The 23,638-nt window shown below is 52.9% G+C and overlaps 2 protein-coding genes across 10 annotated transcripts in view; one reads left to right on the forward strand and one right to left on the reverse strand.

The window, feature by feature from the left end:
* The window catches only part of ADA (adenosine deaminase), a 138,881-nt gene that overhangs the window by 14,574 nt on the left and 100,669 nt on the right, over positions 1-23,638 (reverse strand). For 4 of the 9 annotated variants that reach the window (XR_012519362.1, XR_012519359.1, XR_012519361.1 and 1 more), the window contains 9 exons: positions 15,996-16,118; positions 11,625-11,768; positions 10,774-10,889; positions 9,413-9,540; positions 8,280-8,351; positions 8,102-8,203; positions 7,862-7,926; positions 6,408-6,537; positions 5,694-5,796 (listed from right to left, as the gene is read on the reverse strand). Coding sequence is in view for 5 of the 9 variants with exons in the window: in XM_039479279.2 (XP_039335213.1) it covers positions 5,694-5,796; positions 6,408-6,537; positions 7,862-7,926; positions 8,102-8,203; positions 8,280-8,351; positions 9,413-9,540; positions 10,774-10,889; positions 11,625-11,768; positions 15,996-16,118 (983 nt within the window). In the remaining 4 variants the exon portion in view is untranslated. The other 5 variants (XM_010346897.3, XM_010346899.3, XM_010346898.3 and 2 more) reach the window with 4 other exon arrangements.
* Positions 221-4,442, forward strand: PKIG (cAMP-dependent protein kinase inhibitor gamma). Its single transcript, XM_010346900.3, has 2 exons — positions 221-371; positions 3,695-4,442. The coding sequence occupies exons 1-2, from the start codon at positions 221-223 to the stop codon at positions 3,772-3,774; spliced, it is 231 nt and encodes a 76-aa protein (XP_010345202.1). The 3' UTR covers positions 3,775-4,442.

The raw sequence follows: 23,638 nt of genomic DNA on the forward strand, positions 1-23,638 counted from the left end.
ATGTTGGTGGTTGTCTGGGTATGGAATTATGAGTGACTTGTTTTGTTCTTTGTACTTTTCTGTGCTTTTTGCTTTGTTTTCATTGAGAGGCAATAACTGTCATTTTGACAGAAGCCACCTGTGCCAGGGAACTGGAGCTGTCCTTTATGCAGAATGCATCTGGACTTACTTCTGCCCCCCGCCTCCTGTCCCCACAGGCCTGAGGAGCGATGCTACGGGCATGATGGAGGTCGAGTCCTCCTACTCAGACTTCATCTCCTGTGACCGGACAGGCCGTCGGAATGCGGTCCCCGACATCCAGGGAGACTCAGAGGCTGTGAGCGTGAGGAAGCTGGCTGGAGACATGGGCGAGCTGGCACTTGAGGGGGCAGGTAAGAGCCAGCAGGTCCTTGGCACTCCTGCATGCCAGAGGCCCTCTGCCTGGCCCCGGGCTGGTCTCCAAGTCCTAGCTGCCCACACTTTCTTAGAGAAGAAACCACATGTAAATCAGGCCTGTCCCATGGCCAGTGGCTGAGTCCAGCAGTCTCTAGGTTGGAAGATGTTTGAGTCTCAGGTCCCAAGGACTCTCTGGCCAAGCATCCATGGCTCTTCCTGTCCCCCTGCCCCCTAATCCACCCATAAGTCCTGTCAGTTCTCCTCCAAGGTACATCCCAGGTCCTTCTACTTCTCGCCACCCCCACAGCCATAGTTGGTTCTGGCCACTCACAGCTCTCACCTGGCTGACTATGCAGCCTCCCCGCTGGCCTGCCTGCACCCATTTCTGCCCTTCCTGTTTAGCTCAATGCAGCAGCTGGCAGCCCTCATTTAAACCATTCTGTCCATCATGCTTCTGCCAAAAAATTCCCCAGTGTGTCACTGAGTGACGCTAAGCTTGTCTCAGTGCCCTGGGGCAGTCCTGCTGTAGGCCAGGCCCTGCCCGAGACACACCTGATGCCACTCCTCTCCCTGCCACCCTCCAGCTACATCCACCTTTGGTCTGTTTCTCAGTCAAGCCTCTCTAGGGGCTAGATCACCCTTCCCCAATCACATGACCCTCACCACTCTCTGACAAGGTCTCATGTGGCCAAATGTGAGTGCCAGGAGGGCAGAGGCCTTGTGTTCTGTTTGGGGCACAGCAGGTGCTTGGTAACCACAGACTGAATGACAAAAGGAAACAGCATCCATGCACCCAAGTACTGACTGGGACACCCCCGCCCTCCCTCCACTACCCAGAGAACCCCTTGGCTCAAGTCCATGGTCAGCCTGGGACTTTCCTTGGGAAGCTTTCCTGACCCCTGCACTGGCTGAGGCCTTTCCCTCCTGCTCCCGCAGTACCGCAGAGGCCGTGTGTCTCATCACAGCACAGCTGTCAGGCTTCATCTGTCCCTCCCGGGCTGTCCTTGGAGGGTCACAGCCCTGCCTTTCCCTGGGGAACCCCAGTCTTCTTGGGCCTCACTGGCCAGAAGTGAACTAAAAGTACAGAACAGAGAAGGCTTTGCAGGGGCATGGACCAGCCCTCTCATGTTATAGATGGACAAACTGAGGCCCAGAGAAGTTGGGGGCTTGCTCAGGGCCACCAGGGAGTTAACATAGAATGAGAAACTGGCTGCCTTGCGAGTCCCCAGCACCTGTCGACGGAACCCCATCCCCAAGCCTTCCCTGTTCCGTGGTCTACTAGTCCTCCTCTGTCAGGTGGCCCAGGCAGAACCTCCACGGGGCTCACCTGCTCACCTCTTCAGCCTCAACTCTCATCCTTTCAATAGCCGGAGTAAAGTACTTTGATCTCTCAGAAGCTCCTGTGGGCCTTCACATACTGCCCCTCTCTTTGCTTCTCCTTCCCTCCCCTTGCCTGGCTGGCCGCTCTTCATTCTTAGGACCCAGGCATCTGCTCAGCTGAGAAACCTTCCCTGACCACAGTGCCCCTGCCAGACGCCTTCATGATCTGCCTCCATGAGCCCATTGAGCATAGTGCCCTGCTGTAGATGGAGCTTCTCCAGCACAGGCTCTGTGTCTTGTGCCCTCGGTGCCTGGTGGCATTTGGCACATGACAGAGGTGCTAAGTTAATGGCTGTTCATTGACCGACTGAATGACCAGCATGTCCAGCTGCCACACTGGGCACACTGCCCTGGGCTGTCTCTCAAGGCTTCTATGTCCTCACCCTCAGCTCTGGTGAACTTGTTTCTGTCTCCCTCTACACCTCAGCAGTTGGAGCTGCTGGCCCATGTGCCCAGGCCCTCCTAACACCTGTTTTCCCTGACTCAGATTCCCTACAGTGGGGTTCCTCTGGGTACACGACATTTGCCTGCCAGGGTGACTGACTTTTAAAAAGGGGAACAGAGGAAACGAAACACTCATGGTGGTGTCCAGGCAAGAGCAACTGGCCAAGGAGCCTTCCACGAGGCCACAGTGAGCAGTTGTGTTTCCATGGGCAGGGCTGCGGGCCAGGCTCTCAGTCCAGCGGACTCCCCAAGGCAGGGGGAGTACAGAGTTCCAGGCGCCACCCCGCTGGGAATAAGAGCAGGCTTCCCAGGATAGGGTACTGAGCTACCACCCACTTCCTAGCCTGCTGCAGGGCACAGTGAAGCAGTGCTGATGCCAGGCTTCTGTAAACCTTCAGGGATGCTGCTTATTGGAAGAGGTTACTTTTGGTAGAAGAGGTACTGGCCTTGGTGGCAAGCAGGGCTCTCTACCCTTGATCCAGGCAAATCAGCTCACCTCACTGAGCCTTGGTTTTCTTGTGCATATCATGACCCTCATTACACCTCCATGTTACTGTGTGCATTGCATGAAAAAGTGCCCATCTGTTTGCAGACCCTGGAGCTAGGCATAGGGTGGTGGTTCTCCTGGTTCTGTAAAGGGCTTAGCCTGAAAGATGCAAAGGTGTGGTCTGTTTGGGCTGGATTTGAACTCAGTCCATCGATGAGCTTGCAGTGTCACTGGGGTTTAAGAACACACCACTGATTGAACTCTGCTCACATGCCAGGCCCCACGTGGGGGCACCTTGTGAAAAGATATGTTTATTGTGCAGCCTGAGGAGGAGGGCATGGAGACTGGGTGCCTGGGTGTGAGTTTGGTACTTCCCTCACCCTGCACTGCTGGTACAGTGGGTGGTAGAGGCTGCCTGTCCCACTTTGCACAGTGGGGCTCAAAGGAAGCTGAGAGTGGAGACCCGGCTTGTACCCTGCCTCCCTGGGGGAGGTGCTCCCCCTCTGTGAGCCTGCTGCTGTCCTTCAAGCTGCCAAGGTGTCTGTTTGGGGAGGTGGCCCAGCACACACCTCATGCTGCACACTTGGCAGCCACAGGCCTAATGCAGGCCACACCCTAGCACTCCCTGAGCTGGCCTGGTTCAGGGCTCTTTACTGTCTTAGAAGAACAGCTGCCATTTGCTGAGCACCTGTGACACTCTGGGGACTTAACGTTTGGCCTCCCCCTCTGGGAACCTGCACAAATAAAACAACCTTCAAGATGCTTTAAGCACCCATCCAAAATGGCCCTTAATTGACTTTTAATTATACTAACAGCACGTGCATTTCCATGTAAAAAGATGTTACAGACCAGGCCAAAGTCCCACTGGCCACCACCACCCCAGCCCAGCTCCTGTCTTGCTCCCCAGGCCATATCCACTGTGATCGATTTGGCTAGGCCCGTTTACACCCGCTTCTGTGCTTTACTTTGTGTATATGTGCCCAAGAAAAACCTTTCTCTCCTCTCCAGAAGGACAGGTGGAGGGAAGCGCCCCAGACAAGGAAGCCGGCAACCAGCCCCAGAGCAGCGATGGGACCACCTCGTCTTGAGTCTGATCTCATCCAATTAGGCCGGATGAGATACCTTCTGTCCCCTCCCAGAGGGGGAACCCTGGCACTGGCCCAGCAGCCTCTTCTCTGAGCCCCATGTCCCAGATAAACCAGGCCAGACTGAGAAGGCTCCCCAGAGGCCTCTGTGGCCTCCACTCCGGGAAAGTCCTCTGCCCACACCCACAGGCTCCACATTCCCACCACCTTCTCACCGTGCCCAGGTACACTTTCAAGACACTGTAACCACAAATGTTATTTATTGAGCTGGTGCCGGGACTTGGGTGGGGCCCTGCCCTACAGTGAGCAGCCCATGCAAGAACGCTCCTCTCACGAGCGGCCTGGGCAGGGACCCTGTCCCAACACCAACACTTCCTTTCCAGCCCCAACCTTCTGGGTCAAGACCTTCTTGTCCCTTTTTTAGAAAACACTTTTAAACTTTTTAAAAATTTTAAATCTTTTTTCAGCAGAGACGGAGAGAGCTGACAATCAATTCACATTTTTTTAAGCCATTTTAGCTAAACTCTCATTGTCTGTGCAGCTCCCTCATGGAGCTTCACAGGTCCATTTTTAGGGAAGGGATTTTGGCTCAAAACTATTTGACCACCTCTGCCCTTTCTACCAGGATAAGTGACACCTAGGACCCAGGAAATAAATGCTGATGACTTGTGTGACTGGTTTAAGATTATTTCTCCTTAAAGCAGCAAAAACAGGGGTTGGGCCTTATTTTCCCCAAGTCCACAATTAGCCAACTTGCCCCAGGCTTCTGGAGTGTAAGATTCTGAGAAGATGCGGCGTTCCGCAGAGGCCAGCACTACTCCGAGACCCAATGTCTGATGAGCCCTCTTCCATCTCGTCTGCTGTCACCCCAGCTGCCAGTTTTAGGAACTCAAAAGCAAGGTTTACTCCTTCAAACCTAGAATTAGGAGGGGCTCAGAGTTCAGGGAATGTTTGAGCAGACAACCAGAGAAGCCTTGTTTCTTCTGGAAGGAGGACAGTCGCTGGCCCTCTCTTGGCCCACGGCGTTAGGAGCTCTGGCCTAGCATTCACAGCCTTCCCTGGGCTCAAGCCCTGCTACTGAGCAGGCTGACCTAGCTCCTTCCATTCTCACCCTGCCCAAGACCAAATTACATGCCACCTGCTGCATGACACCAGCCATGGGCTTCTTTATTGAGCACCAGATTTTCAGTACAAGTTGCCACAGAAGGAGGGATTTAGATTCAACCATGCCCATGTGCAAGGGTGCTGGTCCCCCTGTCCAGGGCACATAATCAGAGAAGTGATACAGCCATGCCGAGGTATACGTGTGTGCAGAAATGGACACACAGGCTTCAGGAGCATCAGTAACTGACCATCGAGATCAGGGACTTCTTGGAAGGAATAAATTTAAGAATGTTGCTCAGCCCCACAGAGTTGGGGTGACTCCGCAGGGTGAAGGCTTGGAGGGGTGGCGTCCTCAGTGGTGCTGCCCTGCTCGTTGGTTCAGAGAAGCAGAAAGATCAGGCAACTTGGAGTACCCAGGATGTTGTAAAAATCATAGGACACCAGAACCAGAAAAGAACTCCTTCCTACTGATGGCAAGGAGATGCCGTGGCAAGACCACAGTGGTAGAAAGAAGCAGAACAGGCCTGGGCCCGACTCCCTGCACTTGGCTTTGGGCAGCCATGGAGATGTCCGAAGCTTCCCAGATCTTTGGGACTGGGCTTCAGAAAGTCTCCCCTTCAAACAGCCTCTCAAGAAGTTATATGAAAAACAAGCCAATCTAATGAGACGCTGCTCCCGGCCAGGGCCCAGAAACCAGGGAGTCATCACACCTTCTTGGCACTGCCCAAGAAAGGAAGAGCACCTTGCTAGAAGTCCTACAGAAAGCCAGGCTGGAGCCAGCACAGGGCAACCACCCAGAAGCCCAGACAGGAACCTACCTGCAGAGGCTGAAGGTGTCATCCCATAGGCTTTATAGAGGAGGTCGAGAAGCTCCCTCTTCTCATCTTCTGGGAGGAAACTGGACTTGGCTGCATTGATGTTCTGGAAGGGCCAGAATTCAGACAACATGGAACCAGAGAACAAAGAAGGCAGCTCTTGCAATGTAGTGATAGTCCATCCTCTTCACTGAACATGGGCAGGTATGCTTAGAGGGGAGGGATTTGTCCACTGTCACGCGGCAGCAAGTGCCAAGAGTAGAGACCATGGGGTCATGTTTTCAATGTGTCATTACGTGATAAAGGGCTGCAAGAAGGAAGTTGGGGAAACCTTTGAAACAGGGTGGCATGTAGAGGGGGGCAGAGATACCCCAAAGACACCTGCAGGAATGGACTCACTCAGCCTGGGATCTAAGAACAACCTGAAGAGAGCACGCAAGACTTCATCGCTGGGCACACCTTTCTGGGGAGATGGTTGACAGCTTTCATTGGATTCTTTAAAGGCACTCAACCCAAGCAAAGGATCAAAAACCTGGTCCTAGGTCAGGACATCAACCCAAAGATGTCTTCTCTGTGGAAAGTGTCTAGGTTGGGCTTGTCTTGGACCGTTCAGGCAAACTTGCTCCCTCTCCCCAAGGGTTCCAGGCCCTGGGCAGGACCTGTAGATCTCATACTCCCAAACCCTAGTCAAGGCCAGTATGGCTCACACCCACTCACCAGCCTCTTAAACTCCTCTTCAGTAAAGCCCATGTCCCGTTTGGTCATCTGGTAATCAGTGTCCAGGGTGGACTTGAAGATGAGTGGGTCATCTGTGTTGAGCGAGTAGTTAGCCTGGTCATTTCTGAGACTGCAGGAGGGGGAGAGGGAGAGAATGATCCTCCTTTTACTCTTATGTAGTCACAGCACATTGATGTTCACCCGCCTTTGATCCTCACAGCAGCCTCAAACAGATCTGAAAGAGCTGATCCTTGTGCAGAGGGGGAAATAAATTCCGAGAACTCAGGTGACTTGTCCATGACTTGCCCAAGGCTACATAATTAGAAACTCCAGACTCCAACCCATCCTGCAGACCAGAGCTGGGCAAAGGTAGCAGAGGGGCCAGACATGAGAACAATGAAGACCAGTGGTGGTGGGGGGAGGGAGCCAAAAAAAGTAGCACCCCCCTCCAGCTGCCACCCTCTCTAACCTTCCCCTCTGCACCCTACCTTGCTTGTTCCTCAGTCCCACTGGGAGCGGGCTATTCCAACATACCATGGAAGCTGTTCTTAGCACAATCCCTGACCATCATCTTATATCTAACGATCTTTCCTAGCTCTGACCATAATTGACTCATATAGCAGAATTTAATAATGCTGTTTCTTGAAACTCTTTCCCTAGATTTCTCTGACACCACACTTCTGACTTTCCTACTTGTCTCTTTTGCTGGTCCCTTAAATATCATTGTCCTTCTGGGTTCTATCCTAGGCCCTCTTGCTCCACCACCTCCTGGGGCTAGTGCTTCTCTTTCAACCACCATATCTCTGCAGATGACTCGTGGATCTTTTTCCAGCCCATGGTATAGCCACGTGCCTCCAAGAACCTCCACAGGTGCCACATGTTCCTAAGGCAAGCCTCAAGACCCCCTTGTCTTCAGAACATCAGAGCTCAAGCCCCTCCTCTTCTCATAAGCTTGGCAAATGGATCAGTGCTGGCCTGATATTACTCCTAGGGCTTGGCCCTGGTTAGGCTACACGATGGGAGCCAGGGAGGATGGAACAGACCCTCCAATGGAAAGCTTTAAGATGACACTCAGGGGAATGCCCAGGGGTCCCAAGGGCCAGGTGCCAAGTACAGAAAACATACTGGCAGGAGAGATTCCTGCTTCCTATGCGATGCCCAGGAGGCAGAGTTGGGGGAATTGGAAGTGTGGAAGCTTCCCTCAGAGCAGCGGAGCCCTCTCCTGCAGCTGAATGAGCTGTAAGGCCCCAGCTCTGCTGGTTAATCCCAGTCAAGCCACAGCACATCTGGCTTTGGAGTCCTCATCTGTAAGATGAGGACAGCAATGCCTGCTTCCCAGGGCATCAAAGAGATTTCATATCTAAGAGACCCGGCATGGGCTGATGCCTGTTTCCTACAGTTTCCTCCCTCTTTGGCCTTCCTGGAACAAAACTGAACAGAGGACCAGAGCTCACCGAACGACTGCATGCTCCGTGTCCGGCTTCCAGGCACCAGTGAGGTAGCTGGACCAGGGGCATATCTGGAAGAGCAGGTGTGTGGCTGGCAGGGATGGCCCAGGCCATGCTGATCCCTCCCCGCATGTCTGGGCCTGGGGCCACCCCTTTAGCTCCTGGGACCCACCCTGCTTTCTGCCTCTCTATACAGGAAGTGGGGACAGCCGAGGATGGTTCCTCCCCACTCCCCAGCCCGCTCACCTCAAAGTGCATGTTTGCCTGCCGCAGACTGTCATAAAGGACCTGGTCTTCCAGGGTGTGGTAGCCATGTCCCAGCCGCTCTGTCTTCAGTGTGTCCACAGCCTGTAGAGAAGCAGAATGGAGCCAAGTATGGGAGGAAGCAGGGAGGAAGGACCCCATGGCTAGCCCAGGCCCTCACCTCTTTTACCACTTCGGCTGAGCCCACCTCCCCGGCGTGGACAGTACGGTGAATGCCGCTCTTCAGAGCCTCCTGGAAGGGGGAGAGCCAGGTCAGGTCATGGGCGCCCTAGAGGGAGGCCCAGCAGGCCCTGCCTTGACCACACTGTGGAGCTTGAACCATCCCGCAGTCAGGTTGCCTCCTTCGACAGCATGGGGAAACCTGTCTTTTACCCCCCAAGTCTTTAAGTGGTAGCTGTCACTAGCCAGTTACCATGTGTCAGGCAGTATATGAAGTGACTTGTGTACATCATCTAATATTCACAACTATTACCTCACCTATTTTACGATGGGGGACTGAAGCTCAGGAGAGTCAAGTAACGTGACTAAGGTCAGACAGGAAGTGTGGAACCAAGCTCTGGGCCCGGGCAGTGGGACTCCAGAACCCTGACCCTTCACCACCATGCTGCACCCCTTCCACAGGAAGCACATTCATCATTAGGCTGGAAGGGGCTTTTGAGATATTGGCTCCAACTCAGTCATCCCAATAGAAGAACCAGAGGTCCAGAGAAGACACAGTCTTGCCCAGGGTCACACAGCAGATCACAGCCAGAAGCAGGCTCAAACACAGGACTCCCAACACCAAGTGAGGCTTTTTCCTTTCTTTTCTTTCTTTCCTTTCTTTTTCTTTCCCTCCCTCCCTCTCTTCTTCTTTTTTTTTTTTTTTTTTTTGAGACAGGGTCTCCCTTTGTCACCCAGACTGGAGTGCAGTGGCATGATCACAGCTCACTGCAGCTTCAACTTCCTGGACTCAAGCGATTCTCCCACCTCAGCCTCCCAAGTAGCTGGGACACACCACCATACCTCCTTTTTTTATATTTGCAGAGATGGGGTCTCACTATGTTGCCCTGACTGGTCTCAAACTCCTGGGCTCAAGCAATCCTCCTCCCTCAGCCTTCCAAAGTGCTGGGATTATAGGCATGAACCACCATTCCTGGCCTGGGGGACTTCCAGTTTCAAGCCTTAAGACCCAATCAAGACACACTTCAGAACTCAAGAGACCCCATGCTCCCTGGTTCTTGTGATTTCTCCCAACTATGAGTGGGAGGCAGGCTCACCCAGGGCCAGCCTCTCCATTCCTTCTCACGGGCCCACCTGGTAGGCCTGGACATGTCCAGGGAAGAGGCTGCTTCCTGGGATGGTCTCGTCTCCAGCCAGGTCAATGGCCACCACGGTCTGCTGCTGGTACTTCTTACACAGCTCCACCACCTCAGGGGACCAGTCTGTGGGCGAGATGCCCGCCCAGGCTCTGTCATCAGCACCATGGAGAGACCTCCCTGCCCACCTGCCTGCTGTCCTACCCAACCCCCTCTCCCCCCCATCCCATGGGAGGCCGACACATAACAGGTCTCAGTATCTTCAAATCCGAACTGCTACGTCCTAACCACATGGCCTGTGGAAAACTGCTGTATAGGGCCTCAGTTTCCACCTTTTTCAGAACACTGCCAGCTACTGCACAGGGTCGTGGCAAGGCTTTGCCAAGGCCATGTGTGTAAAGCACCAGTGACAGGGCCTGAGCTCAGTAAATGACACACGGACCCTTCTCTCACCTGTGTTTCCAACGGTGCTTATGGTAGGCTTACTCCCATGCACAGATGAGGAAATGGAGGATGGTGTAACTTGCCGTCTAGGAACTCGCAAGTATTACGAAGCATATTGCTAATGTATTATGTACTCTTAACCAATAAAGTTATTATGAAATGTTTATGAACGAACATAGGCTTTGGAACTAGATGTCCCTGGATGCAAATCCAGGGTTCATGCCTTCCAAGAGGCTGCACCTCACTCCCCCTCAATTTCCTTATCTGTCAAATGGGAATAAGCAATGGTAGTTCTACTGTACAGCCTGCTGCGAGGATTAGAGGAGATGTGCGCAGGTAGCTTTGGTTCTCACTAATCCCAGGGGTAAAGGAATGAAGTAAGTGTGATCGTCTCCTCAGGACAGTGCACAACTGAGGTGTCTCGGTGCACAACCAGAGAGCCGGTGTGACCTGCCCAAAGTCACACGGTGAGGCTGTGCACCACGAGGCACAAACTTGAGATCTGATCAGCGTCATTGACAAGGGAGACCCCTCAGAAATCTGGGAAATCAGACCTATTCACGGCTTCCGTGGCCCAGATGGGATGGGGCCTGGTCCACAGGGTCTCAAGGGAGCAACATGGGCTGATGAGAATCTAGCCTAGATTTTTGTTTGCAATAGTTAAGCTCCTATTTGGTGTTGAGTTTCCAGCAGGGTGGCTATGAAGGTTATGGCATCCCTGGGGAGAAAAGTACATCTCTAGGAAGTTGTGAGCCTGCCTAGGAGGTCTCCAGTCATTTCAGGAAGCCCCGAGTTCCAGGGGACACCATGGGGGTGTGGGGCACAGGGGAGGTCAGGTACGGCCCCACTGCTAGGCGAGGAGGTCAGGGCCAGGGTCAGGCGGGCAGCCCTGGGCAGGGCAGTGATCCTACTCACTGGGCTCGTGGCGCATGCAGCACAGGATGGACCGGGCCTTGACCCCGAAGTCTCGCTCCCCCTCCTGCAGGCCCTGGCCCACTAGGGCCACCACCTCGTCTGGGGTGAGGTCCCCTCTGTGTGGGGAGAGGAGTAGGGATGGGCCTGAGGCAAAGGGAAGGTCAAAGGGCAGCTTTGGGACTGGGACAGAGGAGGAAGAGGCGGCTCTGGGGAAGACCCTTCTCCCACACTGACCCACTGCCTCAGAGGAAAGACTGACAGAGATGCCTCCAGGCAATAGCATGTCCCTTCTGGCCCTTAAAGCAGCTGGGTGCCCCTCGATCTTAGTGGGAGGTGTGTGGTGTCCACACGGCCCTCCCCACCCCCATAGGGAGAGCATTGCTAAGCTTGGGCCTGGCATGGTGTTCATGCCCGATATGTGTCAGAACCATGGCTCAGAAAATGGGACAGAGTGGTTCTGTGATACCACTTACGGATCTGTGGGGGTCCAGGCAGGGGGCTGGAAATGGGCCAGACTCACTCCAGTTACGAAGTTAGAGCAGGACCTTTAGAAGTTGCTGGCTAAGCAGGTTAACATTCCTGGACAGCAGGCCTGTGGCCAGAGCTGTGGGTTGCAAGACACAGCCAAACACTTGTGCCCAACATAAGAATATAACCCCAAGGCAAGGATGGGAACCATGTCTCTTGTGACAGAGTTAAACCCATCTTTCTGAGCCCATAAGCCAGACTGGGGGCAGGGGCAAGAGCAAGGTCTTGCTTGGGTCAGGGACTCCCAGCAGTTTGCCCTTCCAGACTGAGGGCTGAGCCTCCCAGCCACACCCTCAGCACGGCTCTTCTGGACCGTCACTCACTCAGCCTGGTTCCAGGGGATTGGCTCCACTTTGGAGTTGGCCAGCAGGTGAGGGCTGTAGCGCACCTCCACGTACACCACGCCCTCTTTGGCCTTCATCTCTACAAACTCATAGGCGATCCTTTTGATAGCCTCCCGGCAACCCCTGCGAAGAGAAGAAAGGGGTTGGAACCATTCCCTAAGTCCCTTGGGAGGTCTGGGAGAAAATGATGTCCCAAACCTTGGCAGATTAAACCCACTTCTGGCCCTTCCTCATCCCCCAGACCCAAGCACTGGGCATCCACTGAATAAGATTCCAGACACTGGACAAGTCCTATCAGCTCTACTTCGGAAGTGCATGCCAATTCTCACCCCTCCGTCCTGGCTTGAATCACACCATCTCTAACTGGCCTCCCTGTCTCCATGCTGGCCTCTGTCATCCTGTTTTTTACCCCGCAGCTGGGACAATCTTTTAAGAAGGTAAATCAAAGCATATCACTTCTCCCCTCCAAGCCCCAATAGCTTCCTGCCACAGAGAATGAAACTGCAACTCCCAGATCCTGCCCACAAAGCACACATCCTCCAGGCCTTGCCAGCCTTCCCTATCTTCCTTCTCGCTCGTTCCCTGAGGCTGCCAGAGCCGCCTTTCTAAGGACAGTGGTGCTTGTTGCCACTCGGGCCTTTGCCTTGGCAGGCCTGCTCTTCCCTGATACTGTCACTGTCCCACACTGTGTCTCTCCCCAGTCCCCTCGTTTAGAGCCAGCTCAAGCTTCACCTCCTCAGACAGGCCTTCCCTGACCACTTTATCTTTTTTTTTTTTTTTTTTTTTTTTTTTTTTGAGACAGAGTCTTGCTCTGTTTCTGAGGTTGGAGTCAGTGGTGCAATCTTGGCTCACCACAACCTCTGCCTCTCAGATTCAAGCGATTCTCCTGCCTCAGCCTCTGAGTAGATGGAATTATAGACACACGCCAACATACCCAGCTAATTTTTGTATTTTTAGTAGAGATAGGGTTTCGCTATGTTGGCTAGGCTGGTCTCGAACTCCTGACCTCAGGTGATCTACCCAACCCGTCTCAGCCTCCCAAAGTGCTGGGATTACAAGCGTGAGCCACTGTGCCCAGTCAGACTGCCTTACCTTTTTTTTTTTTTTTTTTTTTTTTTTTTTTTTTTTTTTTTGGAGATAGAGTCTTGCTCTGTTGCCCAGGCTGGAGCACAGTGGTGTGATCTCAGCTCACCGCAACCTCCGCCTCCTAGGTTCAAGTGATTCTCCTGCCTCGGCCTCCCAAGTAGCTGGGAATACAGGTGCGTGCCACCACACCTAATTTTTATATTTTTAGTAGAGATGGGTTTTCACCGTGTTAGCCTTGCTGGTCTCAATCTCCTGACCTTGTGAGCTGCCTGCCTCAGCCTCCCAAAATGCTGGGATTACAGGCGCGAGCCACTGGGTATGCCTGGCCCAGACCACCTTAAAATGACACCTCCACCATCCTCTGGGGCTTTCTTTTTCTCCCAGGTCCTTATCACCACTCAGCACTGTGTGTCATATGACTTCTCAGCCACTTTGCAGTATCTGCTACTAGAATGCAGTCTCCATGTGGCAAGGACTCCTCTGTCTTGTCACAGCTGTGACCTCTCAGCTAAGGACTGTGCCTAGGACAGAGTAGCCAAATATTTGTTGGTGATGGAGATAAGGCTGTCAGGGAAGAGAAGTAAGAGAAAAGGACAAAGCTGGATAAGTCCAGAGGGATGCCTGGATGGGGGGACACCTGAGATACAGTCATGGACTTGAATCCTTGTGCCCACACCTATCTGCTGTGTGGCCCCTGGTTAGTCACCCTCTGCCACCTACATCAAAGGTGGGGACAAACGAATCAAACTGCATCAACCCCATCTGGACATGGAGCAGAGCGGACACATGCACAGAACATTTTCGTTGTTATTACTGCATGTTTGCTCCAGAAGCAAGGCACTAATTGCCCTGTCAGGGCCACTGTGTTGATCACAGGACGGTGGACTCGATGAAGAGTGAAAATGAAGTGGTTACTAGAATGCGTGAGGGAGACACGCAGTGCCGGGAGGGCCCAGCATGGGAAGAAAGTGCCCTGCCCGAGGGAGAACAGCCACTCCCAGGAGAAGGCATCATGGGAAGTTCTCGAATCTCCAGGATGAGGATGGAGGCTGGGCACAGTGGCTTACCCCTGTAATCCCAGCACTTTGGGAGGCCAAGGTGGGTGGATCACCTGAAGACAGGAGTTCGTGATCAGCCTGGCAAACATGGTAAAACCTCATCTCTACTAAAAATACAAAACAGTGAGCTGGGCATGATGGTGGGTGCCTGTAATCCCAGCTACTTGGGAGGCGGAAGCAGGAGAATCCCTTAAACTGGGAGGTGGAGGTTGCAGTGAGCCGAGATAGTGCCACTGCACTCCAGCCTGGGAGACAGAGCGAGACGCTGTCTCAATGAATGAATGAATACATTATTGAATTTCTCTGTAGCACTCGCCCATACCCCTTCTGGGCCTTTTCAGTACCTAGCAATGTTCCCCAGCGACTCAAGACAGGAAAAAAGAAAAAGCCTTTGAGAGAATCTTCCCTGCCTCTCCCCGCCCCCATCTCACATTCAGGCCTCCCCTCTGCTCACAACACAAAGCCCTGAACTAAAAGATAGATGGGCCAGGTTCAAGCCCTATATTGTTTTTGACCCTGTGTCTTCCTGGGCCTCAGTTTACTTCCACCAGAGGGCTCGAACTGCATCCAACATCTGTGGATGTGGCAAGGAGGTCAGGGGAGGTCAAACCCAAAAGGCCAGGCAGCTTCAGATGAGACAGTGGCTGACAGCCTGCCCAGCGTGGGCCTTCAGGGATGGGACTCTTCTGTTTCAAGGCTTGAGAGGTAGAAACTGCCTGTAGGGTGGCATGTCCCCATGATATGCCTCAGTGTGTACAGGAGCTCCACCTACACGTGTGTCTCGCTGTGGCAGTGTCTCTAGGAGACACATCATGTACCCAAGGGAGGCAGCATGGGTGCGCCTGTGCATCTGCCCACCAGGGCCAAGGATGAGGGCAGTCGGTACCTTCCAGGCTGAGCTTCCGCACATCTTCCGCACCACAGTAGCCCCCGCCCACATCTTCCTTCCCCAGGACTCCTCATTTCTGTCCCAGCCAGTGGCCTCCATCTGTCTCAGACTTTGTTCATTGGTCTCCAACAATCTATGCTTGGCCCAACCTCCAAACCGTCCCTGCATCGAGCTCTCTGGATGAGATCACACACCCTCTCCATTCCTTAAGGCCCAGCCTGCGTTTCCTCTTCCAGGAAGTCTTCCCCAAGTGCCCCCAGCCCCTCTGCCTTTCCCCCTCCTGAGCTCCTGCAGCAGTGACTGCCGAGGCCACATTCTTGCCTGCCTCATGCCAGGAAGATTAAGGTGGCACCAGGGCAAGAATCTGGGCTTCACCCCTTGCCAGCTGCATGGTCCTAGGTGAGCTCCATCACTTCCCTGAGCCTCCATTTCCTTATCTGCAAATGAAGATTGTGTGTACCTTGTAGGACTGTTGACAGCTACAAAAGGTGTGTGTAATGCTGGAGATATTCTGCTATTAAGAAACGGAAGCCATGACAGATGATCTAACAGTGCCTGTCAGTAAAGGTTGCAGTTATCTTCAAAGCAAGAGGCGGCTGCCTGAGGACAGGGCTGGGCCTGGTCCAACTCCAGCCCTGTGAAGCAGGAAGATCACAAGCCCTAGTGTATAGATGAGGGAAGTGAGGCCCAGAAAGGATAATTTTGCCCAATGTCACATTTATTTCGTGAAAGTCTAATACCAGGCTCTGTTTCCTTTCTTTCTTCCTTTCCTTCTTAGAGACAGAGCCTCACTCTGTGGCCCAGGCTGGAGTGCAATGGCGTGATCTCGACTCACTGCAACCTCTGTCTCCCAGGTTCAAGAGATTCTCCTGCCTCAGCCTCCCAAGTAGCTGGGAATTACAAGCATGCACCACCGTGCCTGGCTAATTTTTGTATTTTTAGTAGAGACAGAGTTTCACTATGTTGGCCAGGGTGGTCTCCAACTCCTGACCTCAGGTGATCCTCCCGCCTTGGCCTCCCAAAGTGCTGGGATTACAGGCATGAGCCACCGTGCCCGGCCGGATCTTTCTTCTTAACTCCCATATTCTGCCATTTCTCTGTAGAAGCTGAAGCAATTTCAGTCTATCACACCCACATGTCAGAAGGCAAGACTAAGGCCTGAAGGCACTGGAGAGACTCACTGAGTGTACGCAATGGTGAGAAAGACAGCCATGGTCCCAGAGCTCCTTCTCTGGCCCCCACAGGCTGAGGTACAGGCCTGGTTCTAGTCATAGGAATCGATGCTGCCCCAGGACCTGCAGGTTGGGGGCAACTCACGCGATAGCTGGCATGTAGTACTCAAACTTGGCCAGGAAGCCCGGGAGGGAGAGTGGCTTGTCCATGCCGATGACGTTCTGCAGCCCCTCTGCTGTGTTAGCTGGGAGGGCGATCCCTCTCCTCCTGGAAACAAAACAGTGAGTAGATCAACCCAGGGCAGGATCCAACCAGCCTGATAGTCCCGATGGGGCAGACTCGGGAGCACCAGCCTCCTTGCAGGACCACAGCAGGAGACATGGGGATCTCCCAGTCCAGCTCTTCCCATTGACCAGATGGGGAAACTAGAACCAGGACCAGAATTCTTCCAGCACCCTCTGCACCGATGCACAAGTCAGCAAATCTCAAGGGGGGATAAACAGGTTGAAGTTGTGTGTGTGTGTGTGTGTGTGTGTGTGTGTGTGTGCGCGCGCACGCACGCACACATGCACGCCTGTGTACACACCTGCTCCATATCCCTGGTGGACGGATGCTTGGAGACAAGGAAAGTACAAGGCAAGCTCATGATTTTCTCATCAGCCCCAGGAGCTGGCACAGCCAGCTGGTCCTATGCCCAGTCCCGGGTTATCAGGGACAGTAATTGCAGCGTCACAATTCCCAGGGTAGAGGCAGTTGTCAGGACTTCCCTCCTCCGCCCTCCATCTAGCTGGCACATCAGAGGCTTGCCTGGCCCAATGCACTGGGAGAGGGCTGGCAAAGGCTCAGGGGAAGGGCCCAGTGGGCCGCCATCCAGCTCAGACCTCGCTCCCTTCCCTGTCCACAGTCCCCACAGTGGGCTGGACTATAGCAGCACTTAGTCAGGGCATGCTGGAAACAGCCCCCCTGGCTTGGAGACTTCATTTCTCCCCAGGCACCTCAGCCTCCCCTCCCAGCTCTGAAAAGCAGGGTTCAAACTCAGGGGGGCTTTCTCCCTTCTGTTTTTTGAGATGGCGTTTTGCTCTTTTCCTCAGGCAGGAGTGCAGTGGTGTGATGTTAGCTCACTGCAACCTTTGCCTCCTGGGTTCAAGCAATTCTCCTGCTTCAGCCTCCTGAGTAGCTGGGACTACGGGTGCACACCACCAAGCCCAGCTAATTTTCATGTTTTTAGTAGAGACGGGGTTTCACTGTGTTGGCCAGGAGATGTTGATCTCCTGACCTGGTGATCCACCTGCCTTGGCCTCCCAAAGTGCTGGGATTCCAGGCGTGAGCCGCTGCGCCCAGCCGGCTTCCTCCCTTCAACACACACTCCTGCCTCCTCCTCCCATCCCGGCTCTGCTCCAGCTCACAAGGTCACCTGAGCCTCAGTTTTCCCTTTTTTAAGATAAAAGGGACAGCCAGAGAACACCAGACATTAAGAAATGCTTCTAACATGAGGGACAAAATGAGAATAGACAACATTTTGAGGAAACAGTGCAGAGAATAGACAGAAACCTAGGAACCAAAACCAAAAAAAAAATGAGGATCCTCGAAGAGATGAGAAGACATCACAGCCGTGAAGCAAGGGAACATTCAGAACATACGAGCGAGCTCTCAGAAATTTAAAAGAGGTGTATCTATGTAACAAACCTGCACAATCTGCACATGTACCCAGAACTTGAAGTAAAATAAATAAATAAATAAATAAATAAATAAATAAATAAATAAATAGAGGATATGGCAGCAACTGTCAGGATATAATAAAAGAACTGCAAGGTAAAAGTGAAGAAATCCTCCACAAAGTAGAACAAAAGGACAAGATGATGAAAAATAGGAGTGAACAGTTAAGAAAATTAGAAGATTAAATCAGGAGGGCCAAGCATCTGATTATCCACAAAGCAAGAACAGAAAAATCGGAGGCTGGGCATAGTGGCTCACACCTGTAATCCCAGTATTTTGGGAAGCCAAGGCAGGCAGATGGCTTAAGCCCAGGAGTTCGAGAGCAGACTGGGTAACACGGTAAAACCCCTTCAAAACACAAAAATTCACCAGGCATGGTGGCACACGCCTGTAGTCCCAGCTGCTGGGGAGTCTGAGGTAGGAGGATCACCTGAGCCTGGGAAATCAGGGCTGCAGAGGGCCAAGATCCCATCACTGCACGCCAGCCTGGGCAACAGAGCAAGCCTCTGTCTCCAACAAAAAAAGGTTGTGTGTGTGTGTGTGTGTGTGTGTGTGTGTGTGTGTGTAAATGTTTCCCTATATAAACGTTTTCTAAACCCCTTGAGTGTGCTCCCTTCCCCATCTGTTAGCCCCAGTCCCCAAGAGTGCCCAGAGGGTACCACCAAGGAGTCACTCTGGTGCCCACCAGCCTGCCAGTCAACCCACCGTGGCTCCCTAGCTGCTCCAATTCCTCTGAGACCCTTGGGGGAAATGGTGCCCCAGTACAGCACTGGCACTCAGAGGTCAGAGCCCAGTGCTTCCCCTCTCGCTGCTGGCCAGCTGCCCCAAAGTCACCCTTGCAAGGCCTTGCCCAGTAACTGTGGCCCCTGAAGAGCCTGTACCAGTTGTCAAACACTGTTTTGGATATCACTCTGAGAATTATTGGGTAAAGGCAGGGAGATGACACTAGGGCTCTGGCTTCCATACTGCCAAATCCAGTGACCACATTTGCCTGGGGTCTGCTGCACCTGCTGTGTGCGATTCTCCCGAGGGTCTCACCTCCAGCTCCAGAGACTCCATCTGTAGGGGCTCTTCCCTCTGGCCACTCTCTCTCAGACTTTGCCTTTTACACACTTGGCCAGGCCAACTCTTCTCCTTTGGTGGTCTTCAGCTTAGGATCCAGAGGTCCACAGCTTTTAACCCTCTATGCCCACACACCACCCCTGAGGGCCTGTGATATGCTGGGTGCTGGGCAGATAGCAGTGACCAAGATGGACCCCGGTGTCTGACTGCTCGCTGGGAGGCAGGCATCTCATGCCACCTTTCCCCTTCCTCTAGATCGCTCCTCTTCCAGGTTCCACATTTCCAAATACGGCTCCTCCATCTACCCAGCTGCCCACACCAGAGACACCTCCCCTTGCCCACCACCAGCCAGTCCCCAAGAACAAATTATTTTGCTTTCTATTTCTCCTCTTTGATTCTTCTCCTCCAGCCTCCCTCTTTGTGGGAAGTAGAAAAGTTCCTTTTCAAAGTTTCTTTTCTTGTTAAAGAGTAAGTGTCCTGCTGGGCACAGTAGCTCACGCCTGTAATCCCAGCACTTTGGGAGGCTGAGGAGGGCGGATCACCTGAGGTCAGGAGTTCGAGACCAGCCTGGCCAACATGGAGAAATGCAAAATACAAAACTACTAAAAATACAAAAATTCGCTGGGTATAGTGGTTCACGCCCGTAATCCCAGCTACTTAGGAGGCTGAGGCAGGAGAATTGCTTGAACCTGGGAGGCAGAGGTTGCAGTGAGTAGAGATCAAGCCATTGCACTCCAGCCTGAGTAATAAAAGTGAAACTCCATCTCAAAAAAAAAAAAAAAAAGTAAGTTTTAAGTTATTAGCCAATCAGGTTTTAAATTTTAAGGTCTGGCTGCAGCTAACGGAAATCAAACACAGCAGTAAGGATGACCCCAAATATGTAAGGGATAAATTTGTCTGTTTTCCTTTGTTCATTGTACTCTTGTGGCACAATGGCTAGTGAGGGTACCCTTCCTGCAGTCCAGGAAGTAAAAACTGCATTGCTGTAAGATCCTTTGTCTTAGTGCTGATTTTTCTTGGCAGCACCGAGCATCTGTTTCTAACTTCTATTTCCAACACTCCTCAAATCTATCAAGACCTTTTCAACACAGAGTTTAGACAGAGCAGCCAGGGAAGGCCTCTCTGATGAGGTGACATTTAAGCAGAAGCCTTGGGATGGGGGTGGTTCTGGGCAGGGGAGGGGTCCATGCAAAGGCTGCAGGCAGGCAGCGGCGGGCATTGGAAGCAAAGGGTGGCTGGCTGTCAGAGAGCAGGCATTTGTGCAGATGAGGCACCTGGGAGGGCAGGGCCAGGCTGGACTAAGGAAGGGGCTGGGGCTTTGCCTGAAAGCACTGGGAAGGCATAGCAGGATTTCAAGCAGGGGACTAGCATGAAATGGTTTACCTTTTTAAAAGCTCCTCTGGCTGCTGCGTGGGAAACAAATTGGAGGGAAGCCAGAGCTGAGGCCAGAGCACGAATGCAGGGGCCCGACTGGAGACAGAGCACAGGGGACTCCCAGTGTCTCCCATGGGACTCGGCCTCCAGAAGCCGCTCAGACCGAGCTGGAAAGCCCCATCTGGGGCCCAAAGTTGAAGCAGGATAGAATTGTTCTTAGGGCCCTGGCACCTCTTGCTGTCCCTGGCTGCCCTTAGAAGCCAAGGCTCCTATAAGGCTACACTTTTTTTTGTATGTGTGTGAAGCGGAGTCTAGCCCTTGCTGCCCAGGCTGGAGTACAGTGGCGTGACCTCGGCTCACTGCAACCTCCGTCTCCTGGGTTCAGGTGATTCTCCTGCCTCAGCCTCTTGAGTAGCTGGGATTACAGATACCCGCCACCACGCCCGGCTAACTTTTTGTCAACAACCAACAGGATTTCACCATGTTGGTTGGCCAGGACTTTGGTCTCGAACTCCTGACCTCATGTGATTGACCCGCCTCAGCCTCCTAAAGGGCTGGGATTACAGATGTGAGCCACTGTGCACACTCTTTTCTTAGATGATTCCTACTCCCTGGTCAGCCACAGCTGCTGCCTTGGGGCATTGTCTGATCTTCTTCCTGCCTTGGTGGGCAACAGCCACAAGAAGCCCACCCTCAGGAGCCCAGGGAGGGAGGATGAGCTCAGGGGTTGCAGGTCAAGTCCATCCCCCAGCCCTATTTACCACATCACCCCGGTAGGAGCTCTCCCCTCTAAGACCCTCGATGCCTTTGTCAGTAGAAAATATTTTCTTTAAAAGGGTGCAGAGAGGAAGAAATCAAACTGTTTGTGTGTCATGAGAAAGACAGCAGACTCTGAAGCCCAGTGGTCTGGGTTTGAATCCTAGCTCTGTGACTTAAAGGCTGTGGCACCTTGGGAAAGTTACCCACCCTCTCTGTGTTTACTAGGTCTGGAATGTTTGACAAATATCCAGTGTGGACTAAGCAAGGAGCCGTAGAGAGCTCAGAGAGGCAATGCAGGCTTGGTGGAACTTTAAGGCCCATGTGTGGACTTTGGCTTTGACCCTGAGTGAGGTGGGGGTGCTGGAGGTCTCGACCAGGGGATGAGCTGGGAAGATCATGGGTTCAGACTCTTGCTCCAGCTACAGCACTGCAAGGCCCGCAGAGAGGAAGGCCAGAGTAGATGGCTGAGACCCATCAGGAGGCCACAGCACCAGTGAGGGGCAGCGGTGGCCCAGACCACGGTGGTAACAGGAAGAAAGAGCAGCCAGGTTCAGAATCTTTGGAGCAATAGCTGACAGGGTTATCAACAAGACTGAGAACGAGATTAGAGAAGCCCCTGAAGAGGGCAGAATCCCAGGAGCTGGAGGAAGAAGCAATGGGTGAGAAGAGTCCCAGAGCTGGGAAAAGGACTACTGACTTGGGCCTAGCAGGGCACAGGCCAGGGGGTCCCCTCTTCCCTCCATTCTCAACCCACTCCCCGTATCTGAGTGTGAGACTCTCCAGTCCCCCTGCCTGCTGACTTCAGGCCAAGCTCCAGCTGGCACCTGCCGGACGTCATTTCCAGGGCCCAGAGGTGGTGTGAGAAATGGATGTTCAGACTGATGCCCCTCCTGGCGACTTTTTCCCCTTTCTCTTGGACCCACCCAGCACTCCCAGCCCCTGGCTACAGCCGATAAGCCCTCCATGACCCCTTAATGAGTGCCTCAGTTCAATCTTATCTTGATGCCCCACTGAACAACCTCATTAGGGGCCTTGTGGCAAGTTGGCAGCTTGACATGGGCAAAAGCCAGGCAGAGATAAGCCAAAAGGGTTCACCCCACTTAGAGACATAAGTTCTAATTAATAAGAATATTATCATTAAGTGACATTTATGGAGCACATTAATGGGCCTGAACTAAGCATGTCATGTGCGTCACCTCACCAAAACCTCTAACTGGCAGGGGTTAATGGCCAGGGGCACAGACTCGGGGAGACCCATCTGGGTTCAAACCTCTGCCCTGTGCTTACTGGGCAAGTTACTCCCCTACCATGGCTCAGTTTCCTCATCGGTAAATTGATAGCAATAAAGTCCCTATCTTACAAGTTGTTGGGAGGATTTAATAACCCGGGTAAAGCATTTAAAGAAGTCTTTGGCACACAGGAGATGCCAATACGCTTATGCCATGCACTTAAATATGAATTAAATCAATGGCAGCTTCTTGGGGTAGAAGAAGTTCCCTGGAAGTGCGAACAGATGGAGAACAGTGGACTTTCCAGAACTCTCCCAGGGAGTTGGTAGAGATGCTCCCAGAGCTGGGGCAGCAGCCTCCCAGGATTCTGGCTTATGGAGCAGAAATGTTCAAATTTGGGTCCAGAATGGAATTCCCAGACCATAGGGGAGAGGCTGAGTTCTTCCAGCTCCAAACATAACGAGTGTTGTGCAAACATGTGAGAGACACGAGTCTGCTGGGGCAGGGCTAGGTGGGTGAGGAGCCCGTCTCCTAGGTCAGCTCTGGGGGAGGGCCCTGTTCTTAGCCTCATTTGTTAGAAACCAAGTTCACAGACAGGAGGTAATGTGTCCAGATTTGAATCCAGAGCCACTGGCCTTCAAGGTCCCTGCCTTTTTTTTTTTTTTTTTTTTTTTTGAGACAGAGTTTCATTCTTATTGCCCAGGCTGCTGGAGTGCAATGGCACGATCTTGGCACACTACAACCTCCGCCTCCCAGGTTTAAGCGATTCTCCTGCCTCAGCCTCCTGAGTAGCTGGGATTACAGGCATGCACCACCACGTCTGGCTAATTTATTTTTAGTAGAGATGGGATTTCTCCATGTTGGTCAGGCTGGTCTTGAACTCCCGACCTCAGGTGATCCACCCCCCGGGCCTCCCAAAGTGTTGTGATTACAGGCCTGAGTCACCGTGCCTGACCAAAGTTCCTGCTCTTAAATGCTGGTCCTAAGAGAGGAGCTGCCGTGAGCCCTTGAGGTCTGGATAGGAAGGGAAGAACCTTCCTCGCTGGGGAACAGGGCGACCCTCTGGCCCACCTGCATTCCTGAGAGCTGAAGCAGGAAGTGTGTTCTCACTTGGAAAATGCAGAGATTTGGGTCCAGAGAGGGGAAACCACTTTTCCATGTCTCCTAGCAGGTTATGACCCTGATGATGTAGTAAAGCCTTAGGGTCAGACAGCCTTGGGTTCAACTCTTGATCTGCTGTTAACTTGTGTGACCTTGGGCAACTGTATTGTCTGATCCCATTCCCTCCTCAGTAAAATGCAGAGAGCGTATCTTCCTCTTCCGAGTGTGGAGGGGTTCAGTGAGCTACAGTCCAGCCCAGCTCTAGGAGATGCTCAACAAACAGTACTGGCATCTCCTGTGGGCACATCGCCTGCTACAGGCTCTCAGCCAAGTCAAAAGACAGGGGCCGGGCATGGTGGCTCACACCTGTAATCCCAGCACTTTGGGAGGCGAAGCTGGGTGGATCACTTGAGGTCAGGAGTTGGAGACCAGCCTGGCCAACATGATGAAACCCTGTCTCTACTAAAAATACAAAAATTAGGCCGAGCATGGTAGCTCACGCCTGTAATCCAAGCCCTTTGGGAGGCTGAGATGGGCAGATCACCT

This window comes from Saimiri boliviensis, chromosome 9, assembly GCF_048565385.1.
Source record: "Saimiri boliviensis isolate mSaiBol1 chromosome 9, mSaiBol1.pri, whole genome shotgun sequence".
NCBI classification, from domain to species: Eukaryota; Metazoa; Chordata; class Mammalia; order Primates; family Cebidae; genus Saimiri; species Saimiri boliviensis.

Bases quoted from the DNA above. Each gene is read 5' to 3' on its own strand.
- PKIG (XM_010346900.3), top strand. From the start codon at position 221: ATGATGGAGGTCGAGTCCTCCTACTCAGACTTCATCTCCTGTGACCGG. The intron at 372-3,694 runs GTAAGAGCCAGC...TCTCCTCTCCAG, and splicing joins GCTGGCACTTGAGGGGGCAG to AAGGACAGGTGGAGGGAAGC.